The 25,714-nt window shown below is 43.2% G+C and overlaps 1 protein-coding gene across 1 annotated transcript in view; it reads right to left on the bottom strand.

The window, feature by feature from the left end:
- Positions 1 to 19,604, bottom strand: part of LOC115661699 (disease resistance protein RPV1-like) — a 69,641-nt gene extending 50,037 nt beyond the window's left edge. Inside the window, exon 1 of the mRNA XM_056315860.1 lies at positions 19,522 to 19,604. Coding sequence (XP_056171835.1) covers positions 19,522 to 19,527 — 6 coding nt within the window. The 5' untranslated portion in view covers positions 19,528 to 19,604. The remainder of the gene's footprint in view (positions 1 to 19,521) is intronic.
- Between the last annotated feature and the right edge of the window lie 6,110 nt (positions 19,605 to 25,714).

Below are 25,714 nucleotides of genomic sequence, written 5' to 3'. Positions count from 1 at the left end.
ATGAGAGGGCTATCTCGGTTTGGCAAGAAAGGGAAACTAAGTCCAAGGTATGTAGGTCCGTTCGAGATTTTGGAAAGGATTGGGACGTTGGCCTATCGTCTCGCCTTGCCGCCGAATTTGTCGCAGGTTCATAACGTCTTCCACGTGTCGATGTTAAGGAAATATGAACCGGATCCGACTCACGTGCTAACTCATGAGGTAATAGATGTGGACGACAGGGTGTCATACGTGGAAAAACCAGTGCGAATCGAGGACAGAAAGGAACAAGTGTTGAGAAATAAGACGATCCCGTTGGTCAAAGTTAGTTGGGAACACCACGGGGCAGAAGGCGCCACATGGGAAAGCGAAGAGTTGATGCGACACCAGTACCCCCATTTGTTTGAATAGTTGGGTTAGATTGTAAATTTCGAGGACGAAATTTTTGTAAGGGGGGAAGAGTTGTAACATCTCGAACTTTGGCCCATTTTTGGGATTTATAAAATGCGTAATTCGTCAGTGTGCTTATAATAGAATCTCGCCCGGGAACTGATCACTCTCGGGTTCTTGTTTTTAAAATAGAGATTTTGCTAGAATCGCACTCGATCGAATTTTGCCGTTATTTAGACCCCGAACTTGGCAGTCGATTTTCGGGAGTTTCGGGACGAAATAAATTGGACGGTGTCGATATTATTGTGGCCAGCCTCGAGATTGCCAAGAATAGTGGAAAAGTGAAATTTTGGACCGGGTGCGGATTTGGACTGGTAGACCTCCCTCGTAGTGTGTTTTGAGTTATTTTATTTTGGCCATTTGTCCTATAATATTAATTAGGATTTTTTGGGGACCGTTAGATCGTTTTCCGGATTTGAATCGTGACCATTAGATCGATTTTGAGTTTGAACCGTGTCCGTTGGATCGCGCTCGAGTACGCGTTGACTTTTCTTTTCTCTCTCTCTCTCTCCTCTGCCGCGCCTGTCCTCTCCGCGCACGTCCGCTTCTCCCATCATTTCGTCTGTCCTTCTTTCTCTCTCTCTCTCTTTCCTTCTCTCTCTCCTTCCCGTCTGGCCGCGCACGTTTCCCCCTGCCCACGTCCCCTCAGCCCCTGCCATGCAGACCAACTCCCACCTTCCCTCTCTCTCTCTTCCTTTCTTCTTTTCTTTTCCTTCTTTCTTCTTCCTTTTTCTCCTTCTTCCTTCTTCGTCTTCGGCCCGACTGGTTCCATTCCCGTCCTGCTCGCCGACTGCAACCACCGCTGGTCGCCCCGTCGCCTGGCCGTCGCGCGTCGCCGTCGCCAGCTTGGCCGCCGCGTCGCGCCGCCCGATCAGCCGCCTGCAGTCCCGTCGGCCGCCCCGTCACCTGGTCACTCTCCCCTCCCCCGACTCCCGTCCAACGCAGCTCCTCCCCGCCTCCGCAGCCACCGCTCGATGCCGCTCCACCAGCCGCCGGCGCCGCCTTCTCCCTCGCGTCTTCGCCGTGCCGCAGCGTCGCTCGGCAGCTCCGTCCCGACGCTGCCTTCCTCCTCTCCCGAGCGCGCGAGCTCGCCGTTCGCCACCGCGTCCGGGCGAGTCCCGGCCGTCGTCCGGTCGTCCGGCCAGCTCCCCCAGAACCGCCCCGACACACTGGACGTCGCCGCCATCGTCCCGGCCGTCGCCTTGCTTTCGCCCCGTCACCACCGGTTCGGCCCCTTTTCTCAGCGCCGTGCGTCTTCGCCGGAGCGCCGTCGCCGTCTCTGGTGCCGCCGCCGTGAGCCGCCGTTCCTCTCACCTCAGCCGGTCGGCCCCCTCTCCCTTCCAACCCGTGAGCCCCCTTCCCCCTCTCTTCCTCTTTGTTTTGGTCGTGGAAGGCCATTCGCCGGAGGAGCTCCGCCGCCGCCGTTACTGTTCCGACGCGGATCCGTCGCCTCGCCCAGCCGACCAGCCATCCCATTTCTCTCTCTCTCTCTGACCGTGCCTCTCTCTCCCTCTCTAGGTCGTGGATTAGCTTAGACTGTCGCTGCGTCAAGGCTGTTTCGCCGGAGCAGCCACCGCCGTTATTGTTCCGGCGAGGGACCGCCGCTGCCCAGCCCCTTTTCGTCGCGTGTTCGGCCCGTTTCAAGCTTAGGACATCCGGTGAGTTTGACCCTAAGCCCTAATTAGGACAATTTGCATTTCTAGACGCGTTTTAGGAGTTAATTAGGGTAATTAGGGGTTAAATGGTGGAGGGTGATATGGGCTGGATTTGTGGTGTTTTTGGTGATCAAGGATGATTATTTAGTCGAGGTTTAGCGGCCTGTATAGTGCTGTGATGTGGCGAAGCATGGGTGCCGAGATTTAGACAAAATGGCGAACTTAGTGGATGAAATTGATAGACCGGGTGGTGGCTGTTTTGGTGGCTGTTTTGGTGGCTGTTCTACGGGATTAGTGTGATGAATTAATGGAGGTTTAGTGGCCCGAGAGGCGCTGAGTATTGACTGGACATATTTGGATCGGAATAGCCCAAGTTCGGGAGAGTTCGGGCTTGAATTGCGGATTTTAGTGCGCGTCTTATTTAGCTTTGTGGTGGCTGATTTGAGTGGCGTTCTGGAGAGTTGATGGAATATTTCGAGGATAATTAATGGCCTAGAATTAGTGGACTAGTGGCTGTCCATGGCCTGGTCGTATTGGTGCGAGGCGCGGTTGATTTGAGGTTTAGTAGTGTAATTGGCAGAATTATCGGACAGACCGAGTTAGTGATTAAATTGTCCTCGATTAGGAGCGATTCGGCAATGTCGTGACATGTTTAATGTGGCTAAGAGTGGAATAGCTTGGCGAGCCTCAATAGCACGGATTTATGTTGAGCTAATCGCGTGACTTATATGTGTGAATTTCGTGCCGTGCCAGAGTACTTGATTTGTCTTCATGGTTGTGTAGTATGTTGGTTGGGCATATTGAAATGTGGAATGAGCATATTGCGTGATTTTCGTGTGCCGATGATGTACCATGGCTGATTTGAATTAATTGATTGATTGGGCTTGTGATTCATTGAATTGAGCATATTGTGTTGTGAATTGAATAAGTGGCGTTGTGCAATTGAATGATCATTATGAAATTCGTGAGTGCCCAAGTGTGAACTTCATACCCATGGGTGTGCATCTCGAGCATTGGCATGGCATGTGCATATATGAGTGTGCACAAATGACATGAGCGTGTGATCACCTAAAATGCCCTGATGCGTTTTACGCGGGGTTCAGATAACAATTGGTGTTTGTGAATGAGTGATCACATAAAGCCCTGATGCGTTTTACGCGGGGTAGTGAACCCGTCCTGAGGCGTGTTATGCGGGACGATGCCCGGATTACCGGAAGATGACCAACCTGATGCGTGTTACGCGGGTTATATGTCATGAGCCTGATGCGTTTTACGCGGGCCGGAGATCGATTTCGAAGTGATGGACCTGATGCGTTTAACGCGGGTCGGAGGAGAAATTGATAAATGGCAAGTGTGCTGAGTGCAAGCGTGCGAAAATGCATTGATGAGGCGTGAGCACGCGTATGAGCACGAGCATAAGCATGATATGCGTTGTGACCAAATGATGTGTACGTGTGCTGCGATTGGGTCCTATGTTTTATGCTTTAATTGTAAGTGCCTAACCTGCAGGGCAAGGTAAGTGTTGGATTTGGGCCCGAGGGCCTAAGTCAATTATGATTTGCTTGGTGTGTTGATTTAGTACTCGTCAGGAGGTGCACTTTAGCCTAATTTAGGTTTAGGGAATTACTCGCTGAGATTTATTCTCACTGTTGTTGAAACCCAATTTTTTTCAAACCCCCAGCATTTAGAGCGGACGAGATTCCGGTTCGTTTTGGGATTCCGCTCCTAGTAGAGCGGACGAGGACGATACACCCCGTAGGGAACGGGGAATCGTATGTTAGGTATCATTCTATTGTTTGGGTGGAGGTGGGGGCGACGCATTACCAGACCCACGAGTACGTGGCATGGTGCTTCAGGGACGGCTTCGGAGAGTATGGTCCTCTCCGGACTTTTGATGTCCCGTTCACCGGGATGGGCACGAGATATCCCCGATGCCCCAATGGTGAGGTGACGGACCCTGGTTCCTCATCTGAGGAAGGTATGAGTTCCGACGGAGTTCCAGTAGAGTACGAGATGGATGAGTTCGAGCCGGTGGACATGGACGTGGATGACGGAGATCCGGAGCCGATCGAGGAGGATCCTGTTCTGGAGGCCGAGCCGGAGGATATGGTCTCAGAGGAGGAGGCTGCTGAGGTCGAGTCAGAGTCGGACTCATCAGGGTCCGAGGAGGAGATGCCTGATGCCTCTTCATCTTCGGAGTCTTCGATTCCGACCTGGATCGGGCACCGTAGGACTTAGTGTCCGTCTTAGATGGGGTAGGGCTAGTACCTTTTTGACCAGCGCCCCACCATTAGTAGTAGACTGACCCCCCCTCCCCCGAGCCACTTATCCCCCTTTTATCAGTAGTGGCCTTGACCCGCTTTTGATTTTTGATGATCGGGTTGTATATGAATATTGTATATGATTTCCAGTATTAGTGCAATCGTTGTTGTTGGTTTCTGTGGCTATCCTTGGTTGTGTATTTATCTTTGTACGGGTGGTTTTAATTACTTCCGCATGTGCTTTAAATCTCTGTGTTGGGTGTTGGGTCGGCGACGCGTCCTCGGACGTCGCACACGAATCGACCTTCGCGAGGGATGTGGCGCGCCGAGGAGAGCGGGGCGTGACAAAAAAACTACAGTGGATGTCAAAGTTGACTCATATTCATATGTAAGAACATTGATGTTCATCCTGCAACGTTTTTTTGTTAACCCTCTTACTTGTTTTTTTATACCTAGTTTCACATCCATGCATAAACAATTCTTTTATATTCTGGACTGATTGAATATCTTTATTTATGTATCCACATTTCATCAGGTGTCGACAAAAGTGATTGCTTTTGGTGTCCTGCCGAGTACCAAAGCTGCCGAATCTTGTGTCTGGTTTGTCAATTTTTTCGTTTTTTAAGCAGAATCTATGGTTGTCCCGCTTCCTATGAATGTTTTGAATGTATTATAAGATTGGATATCAAAAAGCATCATGTCAGACTTTGTAACTTTGTATATATCATTATTTTTTGCGGACTAGTATCTTTCCTTCAGTTATATTTTTCAATTATATAGCATTGTGTCTGGTTTGTTCGTTTTCTGTTTCTGAAGCGGAATCTATGGTTGTCTCGTGTCCTTTGATTGTTTTCAATGTATTACATGATATTCATTAATGCGTAGCTATTGATATGGACAAGATTTGATGGCCGAAATGGTGTAAAATTTGCGACGAATATTTAGAGACGAATTTTGCGACCATTACAGTTCGTGGCTAATTTGCGACGAATAAGTAGCGACGAATCAAGTTCGTGGCTAATTTGCGACGAATTTTGCAACAAATTTTGCGACGAATTTTGCGACAAATTTTGCGACGACTAAAGTTCGTGGCTAATTTTGCGACGAATTTTGCAACGAATTTCGTGACAAATTTTGCGACGAATAAAATTCGTGGCTAATTTGCGACGAATTATTTGCGACGAAATTTGCGACGAAATATGCGACTAAATTTGCGACGAAATTTGCGACGAATAAAGTTCGTGGCTAATTTGCGACGAATTTTGCGACGGATAGTGTTCATGGCTAATTTGCGATGAATTTTGCGACGAATTATTTGCGACAAATTTTGTGACGAATTATTTGCGACGAATTTTGCGACGGATAGTGTTCGTGGCTAATTTGCGACGAATTTTTTTCCGTCGCAATTCTGCGACGGAAATTGAAATTTTCCGTCGCAAAATTTTGCGACGAACTATTAGCGACAGAATTTTTTCCGTCGCTAAATTCGTCGCAAATTCGATTTGCGACGGATTTTTCCAAATTTTTCGTCGCAAAATTCGTCGCTAATCCCTTGTTTTTTTGTAGTGTTTGTAGGAATTGGGGTGTGACAATTATACAACATAGAGAAAACAAAATCTACACTTGATAGAAGTCCTGGATGAACAGAATGACAAGCCTTTCTTCCATCAACTAAAGAGACCTTGTTACACAGCATGAAGAAGAAGAAAAATCTAAAAGAAGTTGGAATAAAACTCGCAGAAATCACAACAGAGGCCGGAAGGTGGGGTGCGCTTGCTTTTCAAGGTTGACAAAACGGCACTTCTGTCCTGTCAAAGGCCCTTCCGTTTCTCTCTAACCATGGCATCCACATAATGCAATGCTGTTGATCACTGATTTGTAATGTGTACCATCTCAGCTTATCTTCACCAGTGCCCTTGATGTTCAACTCTCACATCGTGTCCCGAAGAATTTCAAAACCGAACTCCCTTCCCAATCCAATCCCGGAGTAATCTGAAGAGACGTTGATTCTGAATTATCAATTCAATATTTATTAGGAACACGAGCTACCGCCTATCTAATGTTTCAGCAAACAGATATGTTGAAGTAACACAATCTCCTCGATTGAGTTACCAACGATCAAAGTACTGACTAATCAATATGACCCTAATAGCAAGTAATGGCTCATTCAATCAAGGGTAATTGGTTTGACATTTAACAAGTAGCATGCCGGCATATGAAGAATTTCATACTCACACGTAAATTACTTACGTATTTACTTATCACAGGCATGTTTTTGCTTTTAGTTTCATGGAAATCTTCATCGGAGCATGATACTATATCATGCAATGGGGTGTGAGCATAAAAATATACAAGCAGGGACGTTCTCAAATGTCAACTTAACACTACAATATGTTGTGTTACTAACAAACTGAACTGTCTTCCAATAACTTATCCGTTTTTCATGTTTCCTCTTGCAGGTTTTATTTCACACACAGACGACGTGTCAGATTCTATTATGAAAATATAATTTCTCCAAAGAATCCTCAATAACCAACAATTCTGGAAACCCAGTTCTTTCGATGAAATCTCAAAATGACAAACTTAGACAATTTGGATATGCTTGCTTACTCACATGAGCGGTGCAATATTACATCTTATTACATCTGAAAGATAGATAAAATTTTCAAACTTCGTTAGAACACAGGCATAGATTGCATGAAATAAGAAAAGTTTACTCTGGGCAATTGATTTTCTCAAGATTACTCCAGTCCAATCCGGCATGACTATAACACAGTCCTGAAATTTGGGGCATCAGGTTTCGCCTAGAACATTGAAGCCACAAACAAATAAAAGCACTAGCATGTAGATTCTCATGCCACGAAAATTTACCAAGTCCTACTAGGTGAATCCATCAACTTGCAGATCTAAGTTTCTCGCAAATAGTTTTTGCTATCAACAGAAAAAGAACTGCTACAGTTGATTCATGCTGATGGTCTATAGATCAATGAGGAATCATACAGTGCATTAAGCCAGGTACTTCAATACCAACCACATTTTAACAGTTCATGCGATAACTATTACTTGAATATCATCTTTACCCCAGAAGAAGCACAGAATAAGTAGAGTATGACAATGCGAAAGAGGAATGTCGCTGCAAGAAAACAGGAAAAAAGAAATGAAGAAAAACAACCAACTTGAAATTTCACCTTGGAGACACTGTCGGAAATAATAAGGTCTACCAATTGTAGATGCAGAGAAGAAGTGCAGTACTTACCATGGAGAAAGAAATAAACTCCAACCTCTTTCCATTGGAAATAGAGAGCATCCTTGCAGCAAGCTGTTAAGATCACAACATGTATTGAGTACCGTATGAGTCAAACTCAATAGAATTTGATCAATCAGAGTCAAACTTCCAGATGTTTAGAACCAAGCAAGTCTCAATTCTCCCGAAGTTATGGGGCTATTTTGCTGAGTTCCTTAGAGAGAGTTGTCTCACGCTCCTAGATATTCTCTACCTACCCACATCTATTTTGTAGGGTATCATACATTTTGGCGGCATGGCGGATTTTTTGAGGAACATAGCAGCCATTTCCAGCTGTTGTTCCCCTCCCAAGGGCAGGTTCTTACGCGTTACTCACCCATCCGCCATTGGATGGCATCTATAAATTATATGCCCTCCGGTTGAATCATAACGATCGATATTGGTACAGACAATCACAGCACCTCGAGTAGCAACTTTTACAGTGCCTCTCACGGGGCTAATCCTGATTGTTGCAAATATCCTTAAATTCCAGACTTGTGCACTTTGATAGGTCCGGCAACCTGTCAAGAGAATGGCATTCAGACATCGAAAACCTTCTCAATTGTGATGCTTGATCGAGACCATCGAGGTTCTTCATGTTGCAGCCAGATATCTTCAACATTTGCAGGAGCCTCAGGTTCCCAAGACCCAGAATTTTCGATGCATCGCAGTCACAGAGCTCCAATTCGGACAGAGTTTCCAGATTTGAGAAATCCACCGTCTGGCTCTTGCAATTCTTGATAAGCAGTTTTGACAAGCTTGAGGGAAGTTGTGGGAGGTCTAGCTGGTTTATGCTGGACAAATCAAGTTTTTTAAGTTGAGTAAGGGCATTAAAATCTTCTGGTAGACTAACACCATTGGAAGGCACAGCTTTAGGCTTTCTAAGTTGGATAAACTTGATATCCAGGCAAAGCTTTCAGTTTGGGACAGCTCAGAGGAAGATATCTCCTCCTCATCAGGATCATTAACTAATTCCAAAACTTTCAAATCTCTCAAATATGAAAGACCCTGAACTATCCTCATGTTTTTGGTTCCCCAGCGCAAACTCACTAAACTAGACGGTAATTTTGGTAGGGTCTGAAGTTCATCACATTGGAGCAAGTGGAGGGTCTGGAGATGAGAAAGCTGACAAATGCTCTCAGATAGGCTAAAAATCAGGGTAAACGACAACTTCAAGATTCTCAAAGATGATAACCCTGAAATATCACACGGAATTTTCCCACTCAAAGGGCAGCCAGAAAATGTTATGACTTCCAACTTCTCTAGATTTGCAATATCTTTAGGAAATTTTCTTATGTGAGTATTTTTCATTCTTAGCACCTCCAGTCTGTCCGAATTTTTTATCGATTCTGTCAATATCTGAATTCTGGTGTTCGACAGATCCATTTTCCGTAGCGACGTAAGCATCCCAATGGAGTCCGGAAGTGCAGTTATCCGCTGACAGTCTCTTAAAGACAGCTCTACCAGTCCCTCCAACAACTTAATAGAATTTGGGAGTCCTGTGATAATAGCTTTATCCAATGCAAGATATGACTGGGACCTTAACAACCAATAGACTCGGTTATGTCAGCCAAATTTTTGCAGCGGGAAGCACTTAGAGTTTTAAGTTGCTGCCTAGAACCTCTTAAGAAACGAATGGATTTGTAAATAAGTGACAAATGAGAGCATCGTTCAAGAATCAGTCTTTCTAATTTGCTACCAGCTGGGAAGCATGGCGTTTTACATAATTGACCGCAACCAGTTAGGTACACAACTTTCAATATGTTTTCCTTCTGTGAAACAAAGACAAAAAAGTTCAGTTTCTGTTCACACCCAAAAATGATCAATTTTTGGTTATTATCGACAAGTGATGGGCTTAGTCAATAAGAGCAGAATTTTGTGGTCTTTTTGATGTCAGAAATTTCAGTTCTGCGCTAGTTCGGGAAAATGGTCATAACTTTGTCAATACAAATCAGATTGACCTGATTCCAAATCCAAAAGAACGAAGGCTCTTGGATCTACAACTTTTATGTTTTGAGTTGTCTCAGAAAATCACTGTAGAGTTGTTGATTTTGGAGGGAGTGAACGGTCATGACTGGTCAGGACGCGGAAATTTCAGTTCTGCGCTAGTTCGGGAAATTCGTCATAACTTTGTCGATACAGATGTGATTGACCTGATTCCAAAGCCAAAAGAACGAAGACTCCTGGATCTACAAATTTTATATTTTGAGTTTTCTCAGAAAATCACTGTAGATTTATCGATTTTGGAAGGAAGTTGACGATAGTAACTGATCAGGATGCTGAAAAAGGATAAGAACTTCAGTGAAGTATCGCCAACTTGAAGGAATCAACAAAAAGTGGAGTCGATAATCTCGAATACAATTGTCGAAGAAGCAATCGTCAACGTAGTGGAGTCGAAGCAACCACCAACATAGTGGAGTCGAATAAACTATCAAGGTAGTGGACTCAACATAACCGTTGGTAACTGTTTGTAACCTCTGTTAATAACCGTGTGTAACCTCTGTTAGTAATCGTATGTAACCTCTATTTGTAACGGTCCGAGTAACCGCTTGTAACCTCAATTGATAACCATTGATTATAGGCTTTAAATAGCCACATCGTACTCTTTGGAAGACCCCATGACAAATCAATCAATATGTTATCTTTAAATTATCTTTACTTTCCTGTACCGCACTTTATTTTTCCTTAACTATAGCTTTCCGATTCGCGTCGTCGATTAAATTCCGACGTTACATCTTTGCACATTTCTCAAGCTTTGTTATTGATTAAATTCCGGCACGGTTTGTACGTACAGTTCGATTCAAAGTTTGAAGTAAAAGTTCGCAGTTATTTCTTGTCTGCCTGGATATTTCCAATCCGGAGTTGCCACAGAACCCGTTTTCTCTCATTAAAAGCCGAAGAATGACTTTCGGTGAATTATATTTTGTCGCGGGAGCCGTTTCAGCGAAATATAATTTTGGCACACCTGATGGGACCATTGTGGTTGATTTGAGGAGATACGATAGTGAGAACAAGGAAACAACTTGATCTTGATAATGCTGGTGGTAACAACTCGTCAGTACAACCTAAAAATGACAGAGTGGGATGTTCTGAGTCATTGACTGCACAACTGGTGGTAGAACAAGAGCAAGGTAGAGATGTCGACATCCTGAGACAACTCACCGATGAATAGAGAATGCAATTAGAACCAAGTCCTGTGATGTTGGCTACTATGAGGAGGATTCTCAACGAATACCAGCAGGAAACGACTGACTGCATGATGAAATGCGTCATCAACGTGGTCAAGCCCATAATTGTCAACACCTTCCATGAGGTCGTGCACGGGCCTAGAATAGCAAGTCCTTTGATTCAAGTGTAGGCGAGTCTTGATAATACTGCATTTTCTGGGCTTAACGTTGTCATAGACAAGCAAGGAAAACCACCACCTTTGCTGGAAGACAACCTCCTCAAGTGATCCCTAATCAAGATCCCAACAGGTCTAGGTAATACTAGACCAAGTGATGCAATGCATGGAATATGATCAGGTGAATACTAGAGCCGTATACAGAAAATCATATCGTGAGTGGATGGTTGTCCATATCCAAGAGGTTTTGAAATTCCTGATTTCTAACATTTTTTCTGGCAAAGATGATCAATCGACAGTTGAGCATGTTAGTCGGTTCGGCACATAATGCGGTGATGCATCTCATGCTAATTGTTGGAAGTTAAGGCTATTTCCCTTGTCATTATCTAAGACAACCTTCACGTGGTATACATTTTTATTAGCTAATTCTATACATTCTTGGGAGCAAATGGAGACACAATTTCATAGTTAGTTCTACAGCTTAGTTTCCAATGTGTTTATTGCTGATTTGGCTGATATTAAGCAACATAATTATGAATCGGTGGAGCAGTTCATTTCTAGATTCAAGAGAGCTAAAAATAGATGCCTTACTTCACTCCCACAGAAAGAATTTGCATATTTGGCTTTCGGTGGATTGAAATTCATTCTTAGAGAAAAATTCGAGGCGTAAATTTTGCAAATTTATTCCAATTGGCAACGAGAGTGTCTAAGTATGAACAATGACTTAAGGACAGAGATAGAGGACCACATGAAGACTCTACAGATTACGTGCCTTTTGTGGAAAAGTATAATTCATACAATGAATCTGAGCAAGATTAAATTCGGCAAAAAAAAAAAAATCAAATTTGCCGATGACAAGGAAACATATGAAAACTCTTGAGTACCTAATAAAGAATCGAATGATCGATGAATCATTTAATTCTTTTAAAATGGGGCACATGTTTACACCAAAAAATAACCAATTTTTGATTATTATCGACGAGTGATGGGCTTAGTCAATAGAAGCATAATTTCGTGGTCTTTTTGATGTCAGAAATTTCAGTTCTGTGCTAGTTCGGAAAAAATGGTCATAACTTTGTCGATACAGATTGGATTGACTTAATTCCAAAGCCAAAAGAACGAAAACTCCTGGATCTACAACTTTTATGTTTTGCGTTTTCTTAGAAAATCACTGTAGAGTTGTCGATTTTGGAAGGGAGCGGACGGTCAAGATTGGTCAGGATGCGGAAATCTCAGTTCTGTGCTAGTTCAGGAAAATAGTCATAAATTTGTCGATACAGACCCGATTGACTTGATTCCAAAGCCAAAAGAACGAAGACTTCTGGATCTACAACTTTTATGTTTTGAGTTTTCTCAGTACATCACTTTACGGTTGTAAATTTTGGAAGAAAGTGGACGGTCGTGACTGATCAGGATGTGGGAAAAAGATAGGAACTTCAGTGAAGGTAGCCAACTTAAAGGAATCGACAAAAAGTGGAGTTGACAATCTTGGATACAACTTCTCAGGTGGTCGGCGGGCGGTGGCGGGAGAAGGGCGGGTGGCGGCGGGAGACGGTGGCCGGCGGTGGGAGGCGGGTGGTGGTGGGAGGATGGTGGCCGACGGTGGGAGATGGTGGCCGATGGACGGCGGGCGACGGTGGGAGGTGGGTGGCGGCGGGAGACAGTGGATGGTGGACGGTGGCGGCGGGAGACAGTGGACGGTGGACGGCGGCCGGCGGGAGACAGTGGCCGGTGGACGGCGGGTGGCGGCCAGCGGTGGGAGGCAGGTGGCGGTGGGAGGAGGGTGGCCGACGATGGGAGATGGTGGCCGGTGGGCGGTGGCCGGCGGTGGGAGGTGGGCGGCGGTGGTGGGAGGAGAGAGGCCGGGGGTGGAAGGCGGGATACGGTGGCCGGCGGCCCACGGCGGCTGGCGGTGGGAGGTGGGCGGCGGCCAAAGGCGGGCGGCGGTGGCGGGAGGAGGGAGGCCGGGGGTGGGAAGCGAGTGGCGGTGAGAGACGGTGGTTGGTGTCGACCGTAGGCCATCGGTAAGGGGATGAGGGTAGTCGGCGGCAGGAGACGGTGGCCGGCGGCGGCGGCGGTTGGCGGGTGGCAGCGGCCGGCGATGGGCGGCGATGGGCAACGGGTGAGCGACCGGCTAGTAGCGAGAGAAAGTGATGAGAAGAACAAAAAATTTTTGTTTCTCATTTCTGTTCCAGAAATGGAGAAGCAAAAAATTTTAACTTCTGATTTCTGTTCCAAATCTATTTCTGAAACAAAAATTTGTTCCAAAAATAGAAATTGGAATTTCGTTTCCAAACATATTTCTGGAACAGAAATAGAGAAACAGAATGGTTACCATTCGCAGCCTTAGTGGCTGGTCAGATTTGTTCGAATTGGTTATGAAGCTTAAATTTCATATTGATCGAATACTATCATGACTTGAATTTATATTGTTCGATCAAAACAAGCGAGTTCCTTTTTCTTGCATAGATATATCCTGTCTGGAATTGCTACTGAACCCAGTCCCTTCTCACAAAAAAGCCAAAGAACAACATATATTTTGTCGCATGAACAATTCCGGCCTCAAAAAGTAAAAAAAAGGAACGTGTCTTATACCTCCATTATTTGTGTCCAACCTTCCCAGTCTTCTTTCACTGCACTTCAAGATAGATCAAGAATGACCAAGTTCTCTAGGTTCAAAACAAGAAGCTCAGAGCTCTTATGACACCCTCGCCAACGAAGCCACCTTAATCCTAAAGAAGACTAGTAAAATTTTGTCACGCCCTGAAGCCACGAACGCGATAACATCCCACCTTGGTCGTTATAATGCGACGTCCCAGGACTCGTCGCCGACCCAATCGAACTAACTTACGATTAAACGCATGCGGAAACGAACTTAAATCACCCAACAACATTCAATAAACGGGACAGTAAGGAAAACAATTGATACACAAAACAACGAAGCCATTTTTATAAATACAACGTTAACCCACGGAAGATACAATATACAAGCCTATACAAAGCAGCTTCCTAACAAAACCACGAACAAACAAAAAGGGATAATGTGGTTGGGTTAACTTAGCTTCGCTACCAAAAATGGGCAGTAAAAAAGATGGGATATCCAAACCCATCATCGAACCTGGTGAAACCCAGGAAGCGGCTCCGAATTCGACTCCACGTCATCCGGATCAGATACCAAGTAGTCCGGGTCGGACTCCACTTTGTCCACTTCGGACTCCATGTCTTCTGGACCGGTATCTGGATTGGTAATAGCTTCGTCCTGAGGTTCGAAATCCATGAGGTTCCAAACCTCATCTCCAGGGCCATCATCAAGGGGTCCATCAAAGCCCCTTATCGAGCCAAACCGCCTACCCCCTTCTCTAACGAACCATGCTACGAACTCGTATGGTTGCCACATCTCAAGCCCCCCGTCAACTCAGACGGTTGACATATGCTTCTCATAAACTCTACTCAGTCCTAACGGGAACTCTACTGTTATCGTGCCTATATCTTTAGGCACGCCAAAACGCATCGGAGGGCCGTTCATACTCAGGGGTCTGAAAAAAAATAATTAACAAACAACTATGAGATAAACTTAGTAAGTTAACGACCAAAGTCTCGATTAGGAGGTCAACTCATCTCGGATGTACCTAACACATGCAACGATACATCGATGGCAGGTAACTCAACATAGTAGACACAAGTATGCCATCATATAAACATCGGTAACCTTACCTTGTCTTGGCACACGCCTTGCACATTTTAACATCATGTACCATGATAATATAATAAGCATATAATACAGTCAGAATACGCAGCAATTTTCCCATGCACAATGCATCCACACGTGTCTCGATTATAAGGTGAAACCGCTTCGGCCCGTCCCATACCGTGCCTTACAATTTCATCCCATAATCAAGCGCAATGCCATCACATTCTTTCACGCGTATTCTGATTACTACGGCCACATAGGGCACGACACAACCCGCGTTATTCGCATCAGGTTGTCGGTCTTCCGGTATAACCGGGCATCGTCCTGCCCTATCGGGCACGGCGTCATCTCACCAACCTCAATGACGGCATCCCATAAAAGGGGTTTGTTCCGAATCCGATTCGCGAATGATTACATCTCACCCTTCCTCCTGCGACGGCATCCAATTACCAAATTGGGTACGGCATGTCATGGTCATGGCCAAACCCTAGGTTGGCGGTCTTCTGGTATAACCGGGCACGAAAGGAACCTTTAGGTGATTATGCACACATAGTAATCACTCAAGTCCCATTGTTATCTTTCTTAATTAGTCAATGCAGATAGAATCCGTGCTAATTCGTCAAAATATTACACTTTCACACGTAAAAATGCACTAGAATAATCACACGTGATAACGTACATATAATTAAACCATCAAACTTGGCATGCTTCCATATTTAAATATCCTCGCCCTATTCCACTCATAAAATTTGACAAATAAACCCGACACCTCAGGTTTTACTGTTCATATGCCCGCAATTCCATCCTTGAAAATAGAAATACAATTCATTTAGCTATACCAGCAAATTTATACGGCAATTTCCAACATAGGCATCACAATTCAAGCCTAAAAAAATCACAAATTATTATTAAAAACCACACAAAAAATATTAATATTTAAATTCCGAAAATTTATTTATTTAATAAAAAAATATTAATTATTAAAAAAATCCGATAGCTTATCGCAAATCCTCAATAGCTTATCACTAAAATCTCGATAGCTATCGCAATATTGGCGATAGCTTATCACTAAAACTTCGATAGCCTATCGCAATATTGGCAATAGCTTATCACTAAAACCCCGATAGCTTATCGCATTTCTTGATAACTTATCACTACTACTTATCACTTATTACGATAGCTTATCGACTAATCCCTAATTAATTAGCACTAAGCATAATTAACTTAAACGAATTCATCCTAATAAAGTTTAATATACTAATCAAGGGATTATGGAGATAACTCACCTGTTAATGCTTTCGATGACATGAGTAAGACAGCGGCGGCGAGGGCTACGCGTGGCTTGGTCCGAAAACAACACGAGATGACGACGGATGGCTGGACAGTGGCTGGACAGCAGCTTCGGTGAGGAGAGAGGAGGATGCTGGTGAGGGTGGTGGCTCGGTTCGGTGGTGCTGCAAGGCGGACGGCGACACGGCACTTGACGGGTGGCTCGGTGGTGGCTGGCCGGCTGCAAAATAGTAGCTAGAGGGCGGTGATGGTGACTGGTGGTGGTGGTGGCGTGAGGGAGAGAATAGAGAGGAGAGAGAGGTCGGTTGAGGGAGGGAGGAGAAAGAGAGTGAGTGAGAGACATGAGAGATATTTCTCCCTCTTGCAATCTTCTTGATGAAGCCAAGATCAAGATTATCATTTCCCCACATAAATGCATGCCTCAAAGTCTTCATTCATTAAGGCCAAAGACTTTCTCTCCCTTTTGTCATTTATCAACAAATGCTAGAAGAGCATTTTGGTAATTTCACAAGGTATAAAAAATACTATACGCGTATACAAGCTAGAATTTTGTACGGGCTCGTATAAATCGAGTTTGGGTTCAAATGGATAAAAAATGGACTTGAAAATGCTATTGGGCTAAACTTGGGCTTGAAATGGTAAAGTGGGTTTAGTGGGCCTCATTAGGCTCACTTGGGTTTGCTTGGGCCCAATTGGGCCGAAGCACATTGGGCATGAGGCCCAATGGGCTTTCGCTCGGCCCACTCCTTCGTGGGCTCCAATTCTCAGCCCGATAACTCCTTTTCTGAGAGTTTTGAGCAAAAACGATAAACAGGTGGTTTAAGGGGGCGACGTCCAATAGTTTCGTCTTAAAATCCTCGAAAGTTTGATACCCAAATTCAGATTCTAATTCATGGTAAAAAATGATCAATTGTGACTTTAGTATATCTCAAATTAACAGGCGGCTTTTAGGAGTTACTCGTATTTGACTGGTGATTGATTCGATATCAATTCACGTTTAAGCTTTCCCGAGCCATGGATGATCTCGGTTGTCCTGTAATTGTGAGGGGTCAATCGCTAGTTCCGAAGTACGCGATCAATATGGATTGGTTTAGGGTTGTTAGTAGTCCATACAATGGTCAGGCGGAATCACCCGCGATCTGATTGTATACTATTGGCGAAACATTCTATAACCATTCCTTGATCGGCCTATAATGGCTCAAAATTGTCCCTCGTCAATCCTTATGGTCGAATTGTCAATCCATGGTAGAGTTCTTAGGTCGTGCGTACTTAATTCCTTAATAGCCTTTCCCTATTGGCTAGTCTTTCATGAGTGATCAATTCAGAGCGAGATGTAACTAACAGTGCATCGATGAATATAATCATTTCATTACATTCAGAATAGGGTCGAATTTGAGGATGTCACAAATTTCCTCTCATATTTGCTTGATCCAACTTAAGGAACCTGTTAGGAGAACAATGACAATCTGAACAATATCAGATTAGCGCAACAAAACATAATAATCTTCCCTCTTATGCAAACCTCGGATATAACTATTGAAGAAGTAACCGTCAATATAGTGGAGTCGAAGCAACCACCAACGTAGTGGAGTCGAATAAACTGTCAAGGTAGTGGACTTAACATAACCGTTGGTAACCGTTTGTAACCTCTATTTGTAACCGTCCGTAACCTTTGTCAGTAACCGTTTGTAACCGCCATTGATAACCGTCAATTGTAGGCTTTAAATAGCCACATCATACTCTTCCGAAGACCCCCCAACAAATCAATCGAAACGTTATTTTTTAATTATCTTTACTTTCTTGTACCATACTTTATTTTTCCATAGTTGTAGCTTTCCGATTTGCGTTGTCGATTGAATTCCGGGGTGTATTTCTATTTTGGGTGTTGCATCATCGATTAAATTCCGGTGTTGATCTTTGTGTACGTGTGTTCGCTTTAAATGGCCACATCGTACTCTTCAAAAGCCCCCGAACACACAATCAAAATGTTGTTTTTTATCTTTAAACTTTCCGCATTGTATTTTCAACTTCCTTAGCTATAGCTTTCTATGTTTTAAGTCTAGTAACAATGTAACATGGTATCGACGAAGTTCGAATGTAATGCTGCCAGTCAGTGACCGGTTGGATTTGTTTGAATTGGTTATGAAGCTTAAATTTCATATCGATCGAATACTATCATGACTTGAATTTATATTGTTCGATCGAAACAAGCGAGTTCCTTTTTCTCGCCTAGATATCTCCTGTCCAGAGTCGCCACTCAACCCTGTCCTCTCTCACAAAAAAGCCAAAGAACAACGTATATTTTGTCGCGGGAACAATTCCAGTGAAACAGTTTCCATTAGCTAGTCTCCACAAAAAGTTAAAAAAGGAATGTGTCTTATACCTCTATTATTTGTGTCCAACCTTTCCAGTCATCTGCCACTGCAGTCCAAGATAGATCAAGAATGACCAAGTTCTCTAGATTCAAAACAAGAAGCTCAGAGCTCTTATGGCACCCTCGCTAATGAAGCCACCTTAATCCTAAAAGAAGACCAGTAAAATTTCCTCTCATATTTACTCGATCCAATTTAAGGAACCTGTTAGGAGAACAATGACAATCTGAACAATATCATATTAGCGTAGCGAAACAAAATAATCTCCCCTCTTATTCAAACTTTGGATACAACTGTCGAAGAAATAACCGTCGATGTAGTGGAGTCGAAGCAACTGCTAACAAAGTGGAGTCGAATAAACTGTCAAGGTAGTTGACTCAACAGAATCGTTGGTAACCGTTTGTAACCTCTGTTAGTAACCGTTTGTTACCTCTGTTAGTAACCGTTGGTAATCTCTATTTGTAACCGTCTGTAACCTCTGTCAATAACTATTTGTAACCTCCATTGATAACCGTCAATTATAGGCTTTAAATAGCCACATCGTACTCTTTAGAAGACCCCCCGACAAATCAATCGAAATGTTATCTTTTAATTATTTTTACTTTCTTGTACCGCACTTTATTTTTCCTTAGCTGTAGCTTTCCGATTTGCATCGTCGATTGAAATCTGGTGTGTATTTCTATCCCGGATGTTATGTCGTCGATTAAATTCTGGCGTTGCATCTTTGTGTATGTGTGTTCGCTTTAAATAGCCACATCATACTTTTCGAAAGCCCCATACTTTTCGAAAGCCCCCCGAACACACATTCATAATGTTGTCTTTTTATCTTTAAACTTTCCGCATTGTATTTTCAATTTCCTTAGCTATAGCTATCTATGTTTTAAGTCTAGTAACAATGTAAGATGGTATTGACGAAGTTCGAGTGTAATGCTGCTAGTCAGTGGTTGGTCGAATTGGTTATGAAGCTTAAATTTCATATCGATCGAATACTATCATCATGACCTGAATTTATATTGTTCGATCGAAATAAGGGAGTTCCTTTTTCTCGTTTAGATATCTTTTGTCCGGAGTCATCACTTAACCTGGTCCTCTCTCACAAAAAAACCGAAGAACGTATATTTTGTCGCGGGAACAATTCCGGCAAAACGGTTTCTATTAGCTAGACTCCACAAAAAGTTAAAAAAGGCACGTGTCTTATACCTCCATTATTTGTGTCCAACCTTCCCAGTCATCTGCCACTGCACTCCAAGATAGATCAAGAATGACCAAGTTCTCTGGGTTCAAAACAAGAAACTTAGAGATCTTATGGCACCCTCGCCAATGAATCCACCTTAATCCTAAAAGAAGACAAGTAAAATTTCCTTTCATATTTGCTCGATCCAACTTAGGGAACCTGTTGGGAGAATAATGACAATCCGAACAATATCAAATTAGCACAGTGAAACAAAATAATCTCCTCTCTTATGCAAACCTCGGATACAACCGTCGAAGAAGTAACTGTCAATGTAGTGGAGTCGAATAAACTGTCAAGGTAGTGGACTCAATATAACCGTTTGTAATCTCTATTAAAACCATTTGTAACCTCTGTTAGTAACCGTTTGTAACCTCCGTTGATAACCGTCGATTGTAGGCTTTAAATAGCTACATCGTACTCTTCAAAAGATCCCTTGACAAATCAATCAAAATGATATCTTTCAATTATCTTTATTTTCTTATACCGCACTTTATTTTTTCTTTAGCTGTAGCTTTCTGATTTGCGTCGTCAATTGAATTCCGGCATGTATTTCTATCCCGAGTGTTGCGTCGTGATTAAATTTCGGCGTTGCATCTTTGCGTACGTGTGTTCGCTTTAAATAGACACATCGTACTCTTTGAAAGCCCCCCGAATACACAATCAAAATGTTGTCTTTTTATCTTTAAACTTTCCACATTGTACTTTCAATTTCCTTAGCTGTAGCTATCTATGTTTTAAGTCTAGTAACAATGTAACATGGTATAGACGAAGTTCGAGTGTAATGCTGCCAGTCAGTGACTGGTCGAATATGTTCGAATTGGTTATGAAACTTAAATTTCATATTGATCGAATGCTATCATGACTTGAATTTATATTGTTCGATCGAAACAAGCGAGTTCCTTTTTCTTGCCTAGATATCTCCTGTCCGGCGTCGCCATTAAACCCGGTCCTCTCTCACAAAAAAGCCGAAGAACAACATATATTTTGTCACGGGAACAATTTCGGTGAAACATTTTCCATTAGCTAGTTTCCACAAAATGGGCAAAAGTACACCACAAGTGCCATAACTTGTGTACGGCGATCACTTTGGTGCAATAACTTTTTTTCGGATCACTTTGGTGCAAGTCGGAGGAAAGAGATCACTTTGGTGCCAATTTGGCCGGAAATCCGACGCGCATTTTTTATTCATTTTACGCCGACGTGGCTAGCCGGAGGCTGAGTCAATGTTACGATAGCATTTTTATTTTAAATAATTTTTTAGCGTGTACAATCAGCATTTTTAATTTTAAATATTTTTTTCCTTTTTTTCTTTCCTTTTTCTTTCCTTTTCTTTTTCTTTTCTCCCCTCACCGCCACCTTGGTGGCTCCGCCGGCCACCGGCGAAGCCCGGAAGGGCTGGGCGAGGGCGGCCTTGCCCATGGCCGGCGAGGGGCGACAGATCCTCGCTGGGGATAGGTGAGGCCGGCCCTCGCCGGCCCAAGCGAGGCCGCCCCTCGCCGGCGTCCGGGCGAGGGAAGCCCTCGCCCGGGCGGGCGAGGGTCGCTCTTGCCGGGATCTCGCCGAGGGCGACCCTCGCGGCGTCGGCGAGGGTCGCCCACGCCCGACTCAGGCGAGGGCGACCCTCGCCCGCCCAGGCGAGGGATTCCCTCGCCCACGCCCGACGCCGGCGAGGGTCGCCCTCGCCGGCGTCCGGCAAGGGCGACCCTCGCCGGCGTCGGCGAGGAAGCTCCTTGCTGGGGCTGGCGAAGGACGCCTCGCCGTGATCCGGCGAGGGCGACCCTCGCCTGGGCCGGCGAGGGCCGGCCTCGCCTGTCGTCGCCTCGCCGGACATGGGTAAGGCTGTCCTCGCCCAGCCCTTCCCGGGCTTCGCCGGTGGCCGGCCGGCCACCGTCAATCGACCGGCGAGGGGAGAAAAGAAAAAAAAGAAAAAAGAAAAATGAAAGAAAAAAAAAGGAAAAAATATTTAAAATTAAAAATGCTGATTGTACACGCTAAAAAAAATTATTTAAAATAAAAAATGCTGACTGTACACGCTGACTCAGCCTCCAGCGAGCAACGTCGGCGTAAAAAATGAATAAAAAATGCCACGTCGGATTTCCGGCCAAATTGACACCAAAGTGATCTCTTTTCCTCCGACTTGACACCAAAGTGATCCGAAAAAAAGTTATGGCACCAAAGTGATCGCCGTACACAAGTTATGGCACTTGTGATGTACTTTTGCCCCACAAAATGTCAAATAAGGAACGTGTCTTATACATCCATTATTTGTGTCCAACCTTTCTAGTCATCTGCCACTACAGTCCAAGATAGATCAAGAATGACCAAGTTCTCTAAGTTCAAAACAAGAAGCTAAGAGCTCTTATGGCACTCTCGCCAATGAAGCCACCTTAATCCTACAAGAAGAATAATAAAATTTCCACTCATACTTGCTTGATCCAACTTAAGGAACCTGTTAGGAGAACAATGACAATCTGAACAATATCAGATTAGCATAGCGAAACATAATAATCTTCCCTTTTATGCAAACCTCAGATACAACTATCGAAAAAGTAACCATCAATGTAGTGGAGACAAAGCAATTGCTAACATAGTGGAGTCGAATAAATTGTCAAGGCAGTGGACTCAACATAACCATTGGTAACCGTTTATAATCTCTGTTAATAACCGTTTGCAACCTCTATTAGTAACCGGATGTAACCTCTATTTGTAACCATTCGTAACCTCTGTCAGTAACCGTTTGTAACCTCCGTTGATAACCATTGATTGTTGGCTTTAAATAGCTACATCGTATTCTTCAAAAGGCCCCCCAACAAATCAATCAAAATGTTATCTTTTAATTATCTTTACTTTCTTGTATCGCATTGTCGCTTTCCGATTTGCATCGTCGATTAAATTCCGACGTGTATTTCTATCCCAGGTGTTACGTTGTCTATTAAATTCCGGCGTCGCATCTGTGTACGTGTGTTCGCTTTAAATAGCCATATCGTACTCTTCGAAAGCCCCCCCGAACACACAATCAAAATATTTGTTGACACCTGATTTTTAGTTGATGCATCGTAAAGGTAAAAATCTTGAGATTAGGGTTTCTAATCGTGACAGAACCCAATTCTCAATCAAAAGAGTCATTTAGCATTTGAATTAGCATTGGCCACTTATTTTATAGCTTTTTGCATCTCAATTTCAAAAAGTCAAAGAGCTGACTTTTGAGTTGACTTTTTAGTTAAACTTTGACCAAAAGTCAACCCAAAGTCAAAATATGGTTTTTTGCATAAAAAACCCCAAAATAGTGTCAATTTCACTTTTGCATCATCAATTTTCAAAATTCGATTTAGAATCAACTTTTCCCTAATTTGTGGAATTTGGTTCAAATTGGCTAAAAATGAAATTACTTCATTTCTAGTCGTTTTTTAGGATAGTTTCTTTCACGGCATTTGATTTAGAGGTCGTATTACATTCAATTTTTGAACCAATTTGGTAATTCCAAGTGAAGGGAAAAAACCCCCAATTTAGGCCCCAATCAGTGATTCCAGTCGGTTCCTTATGATTTGCGCAATTGAGGCACGAATGAGCCTAATTTCTTATATGCAATCCAAATCCGAAATCAATTTTGGAAGATTCACATGAATTTGAACCAATTTGATCAATCTAGTGATCCAATGATTGAAAAATCCAAGAATAATTGGTCCAATCAAGGCAATTCAACTTGCCCCATTCTAGACTAACATCCAATTTGATGAATTGAAGCTCAATTTGGCCCATTTGACTTCAATTAAATTCATTAGTCTAGCTTGATTATGCAATTTAACTCAAATCAAAGAACAATTGGGCTAAATAAGTTAAATTTGATCAATTTGTGCTTGAATTTCAAATTGGTTCAACCCAATTTAATCGAATTCAATATTAATCGTGTCAATTAATCATGATAGGGATTAAATTGTACAAAATTAGAACAAATTGAGCCGAGAATTGAACCGGTTCAACCCGGTCAAACTTGGGTCAAACGGTCCAACTCGGTTTGACCGGAATTGAACCGGTCCGATCGGACCGACCATTTTTCGATCAAAAATCCGGCGGCCGGCAGTCCATTCTGGCCAGCCACATCTCTTTGTGCCCAAAATGACAAAAATACCCTTAAATAGAAATTACAAAAATGCCCCTAAGTGAAATTATCAAAATGCCTTTCCTTACGGATTAAGCAAATTACTTAGAGGATAAGCAAATCAATCATGACCATTCATTTAGAACAAATCATAGCTATCCATAATGCCATGTCACTTATCCTTAGCCCTTAAGGAATATTCTTAATCATTAATGATGCATTCTAGGCCATTAGATTGACCTAAAGGCTATGATTCAAAGTCGGGGGGGTATATAAACTTTTTCCCTCCAAAAATTGATAGGGACTCTCATTTTGCAGATGTGTTTTCTCTCTTCTCTCTCGCTCCCTCTCTCTCTATCTCACGTTTTCTCCCTCTCTATCCTTGGCCGGGAGCTTTCCTTGCTAACGCCGGCCACTTGCCGGCCGATTTTCGGCGCACCGCCACCACTCCGGCAACCCCCCGGACGTCCCGAAGCCAGTCACAAGACCGGCCACAGTTGTTGGTGGCTAGAGCTCCTCCGATCAGCTCCATCTCTCTCTCAGTTACATCACTAGCAACCGAGCCGGTGATTGATCCAGCTGGCTTCCGTTGTGATTTCATCAATCTGACGGCTCCTTTTGGCAATCTCGAGCTTCAAGCAATCTTCTTTGGTGCCCTCACGTGGCTGTGGTGGTTGGCCTCCACCGGAAAAGCCACCGGAGTTCCATTTTAAGCTTGATTTTGCTTCTTCTTTATTGGATTGCTATCTTACATCAATTTTCTTACCTTGTGACGTAGATATCGAGAGCTATATTTGGTGCTATTCTGGAGTTCATAGGTGACCAAAATAGCTCGTTTGAACTTAGCACCATTATTGAACAAGGTAGGTACTCTTGGATCTTATCCTGTGAAATCATGTACTGAGGAGTCTGCATGCTTGAAATGTTGATTTCAGCTCTTAAATGTCGAAATCTGAAGAAGTGATGAACTAGAGAGTCGTAGAATACGTCTTGAGCTTCGATTTGATAGGTTGCATGCCTTGAACGGACATTGTTTGCTAAGTCAAAACTTCTTCGAAATTCGAGATCAGAATCTGGAATGATTATATTGTGTTATGTTCTTCTATAATACTGGATGACCTTGCTTGGTTTCATGATTGTTATGATTTTCTATGTTCGTTATTTGAGAAAACTTCATTCATGAAAGTCGTCAAGCTCATTCAGATCTATTCACCGTAAAATTTTCATAAAATTCCAAGCATGTTAGGTTAGGACGATTAGCAACGTCATCTAGGTTTAGTTCCTGTGATTGATGAGTTTCTGACCGACTTTCATGTGTTTTTCAATTTTTATAAATTCGTATGTTCAAAATATGGAAAAGTATTCCTCATAAAAGTTCACACTAAGATCGAGAGCTTTCTAGTGATATCAATTTTATCAAAATTGGAGTTCATTTGGATTTTCAAAGGAATTTTTATGATTTAGTCAGTATCTGTGTTCAGATATGATTTTCAAAGGCTTTCAAAGCCCTTGCTAGGACAATCTGTTCCAAAAGCACGCTTCGAAAATAGTTGTAGAGCTTTATCTTCTTCCATTGGTTCAACCTCACAAATTACAGCCTCTTTGAACTTCAAAAGGATGTTGCTCTTTCTAGAAGTCACAATAATCCTGCTTGCTGGACCAAACCTACTAAGCTCCCCAACAACCGCATTGAGTTGGTCAACATCTTCCACATCGTCAAGGAGAATGAGGACTTGCTTATTGCGAAATCCTTCGGATAGAATTGCCATAGCATCATCAGAACATCCAAACGAAACATTTCTTCTTTGGAGGTCTGACATTAATTGATTTTGCAAGGACAAGATCCTATCATGTTGATGTAATTCTCGAATTTCCGTAAGATAACTATAAGCTTGAAAGCTATTCCTCGTGTTTGAAAAAGTTCTCCTCAAAAGAACTGTTTTGGTCTTTCACATCTGAGGGCTTGATCTCATAGAATATCGAAACTCGCGGCTCAGTCGATGGCATCGAAACATGTCCAATGCAGCTCTCTCCTTCATCAATTCTTGCATGTTCGTCCC

Source organism: Syzygium oleosum, unplaced genomic scaffold, assembly GCF_021117445.2.
Source record: "Syzygium oleosum isolate NSW1041296 unplaced genomic scaffold, Sole_v2.1 Sole_v2.11, whole genome shotgun sequence".
NCBI classification, from domain to species: Eukaryota; Viridiplantae; Streptophyta; class Magnoliopsida; order Myrtales; family Myrtaceae; genus Syzygium; species Syzygium oleosum.
Note: the sequence above shows the minus strand (reverse complement) of the source record. Positions and strands in the feature narration are given on the sequence as shown.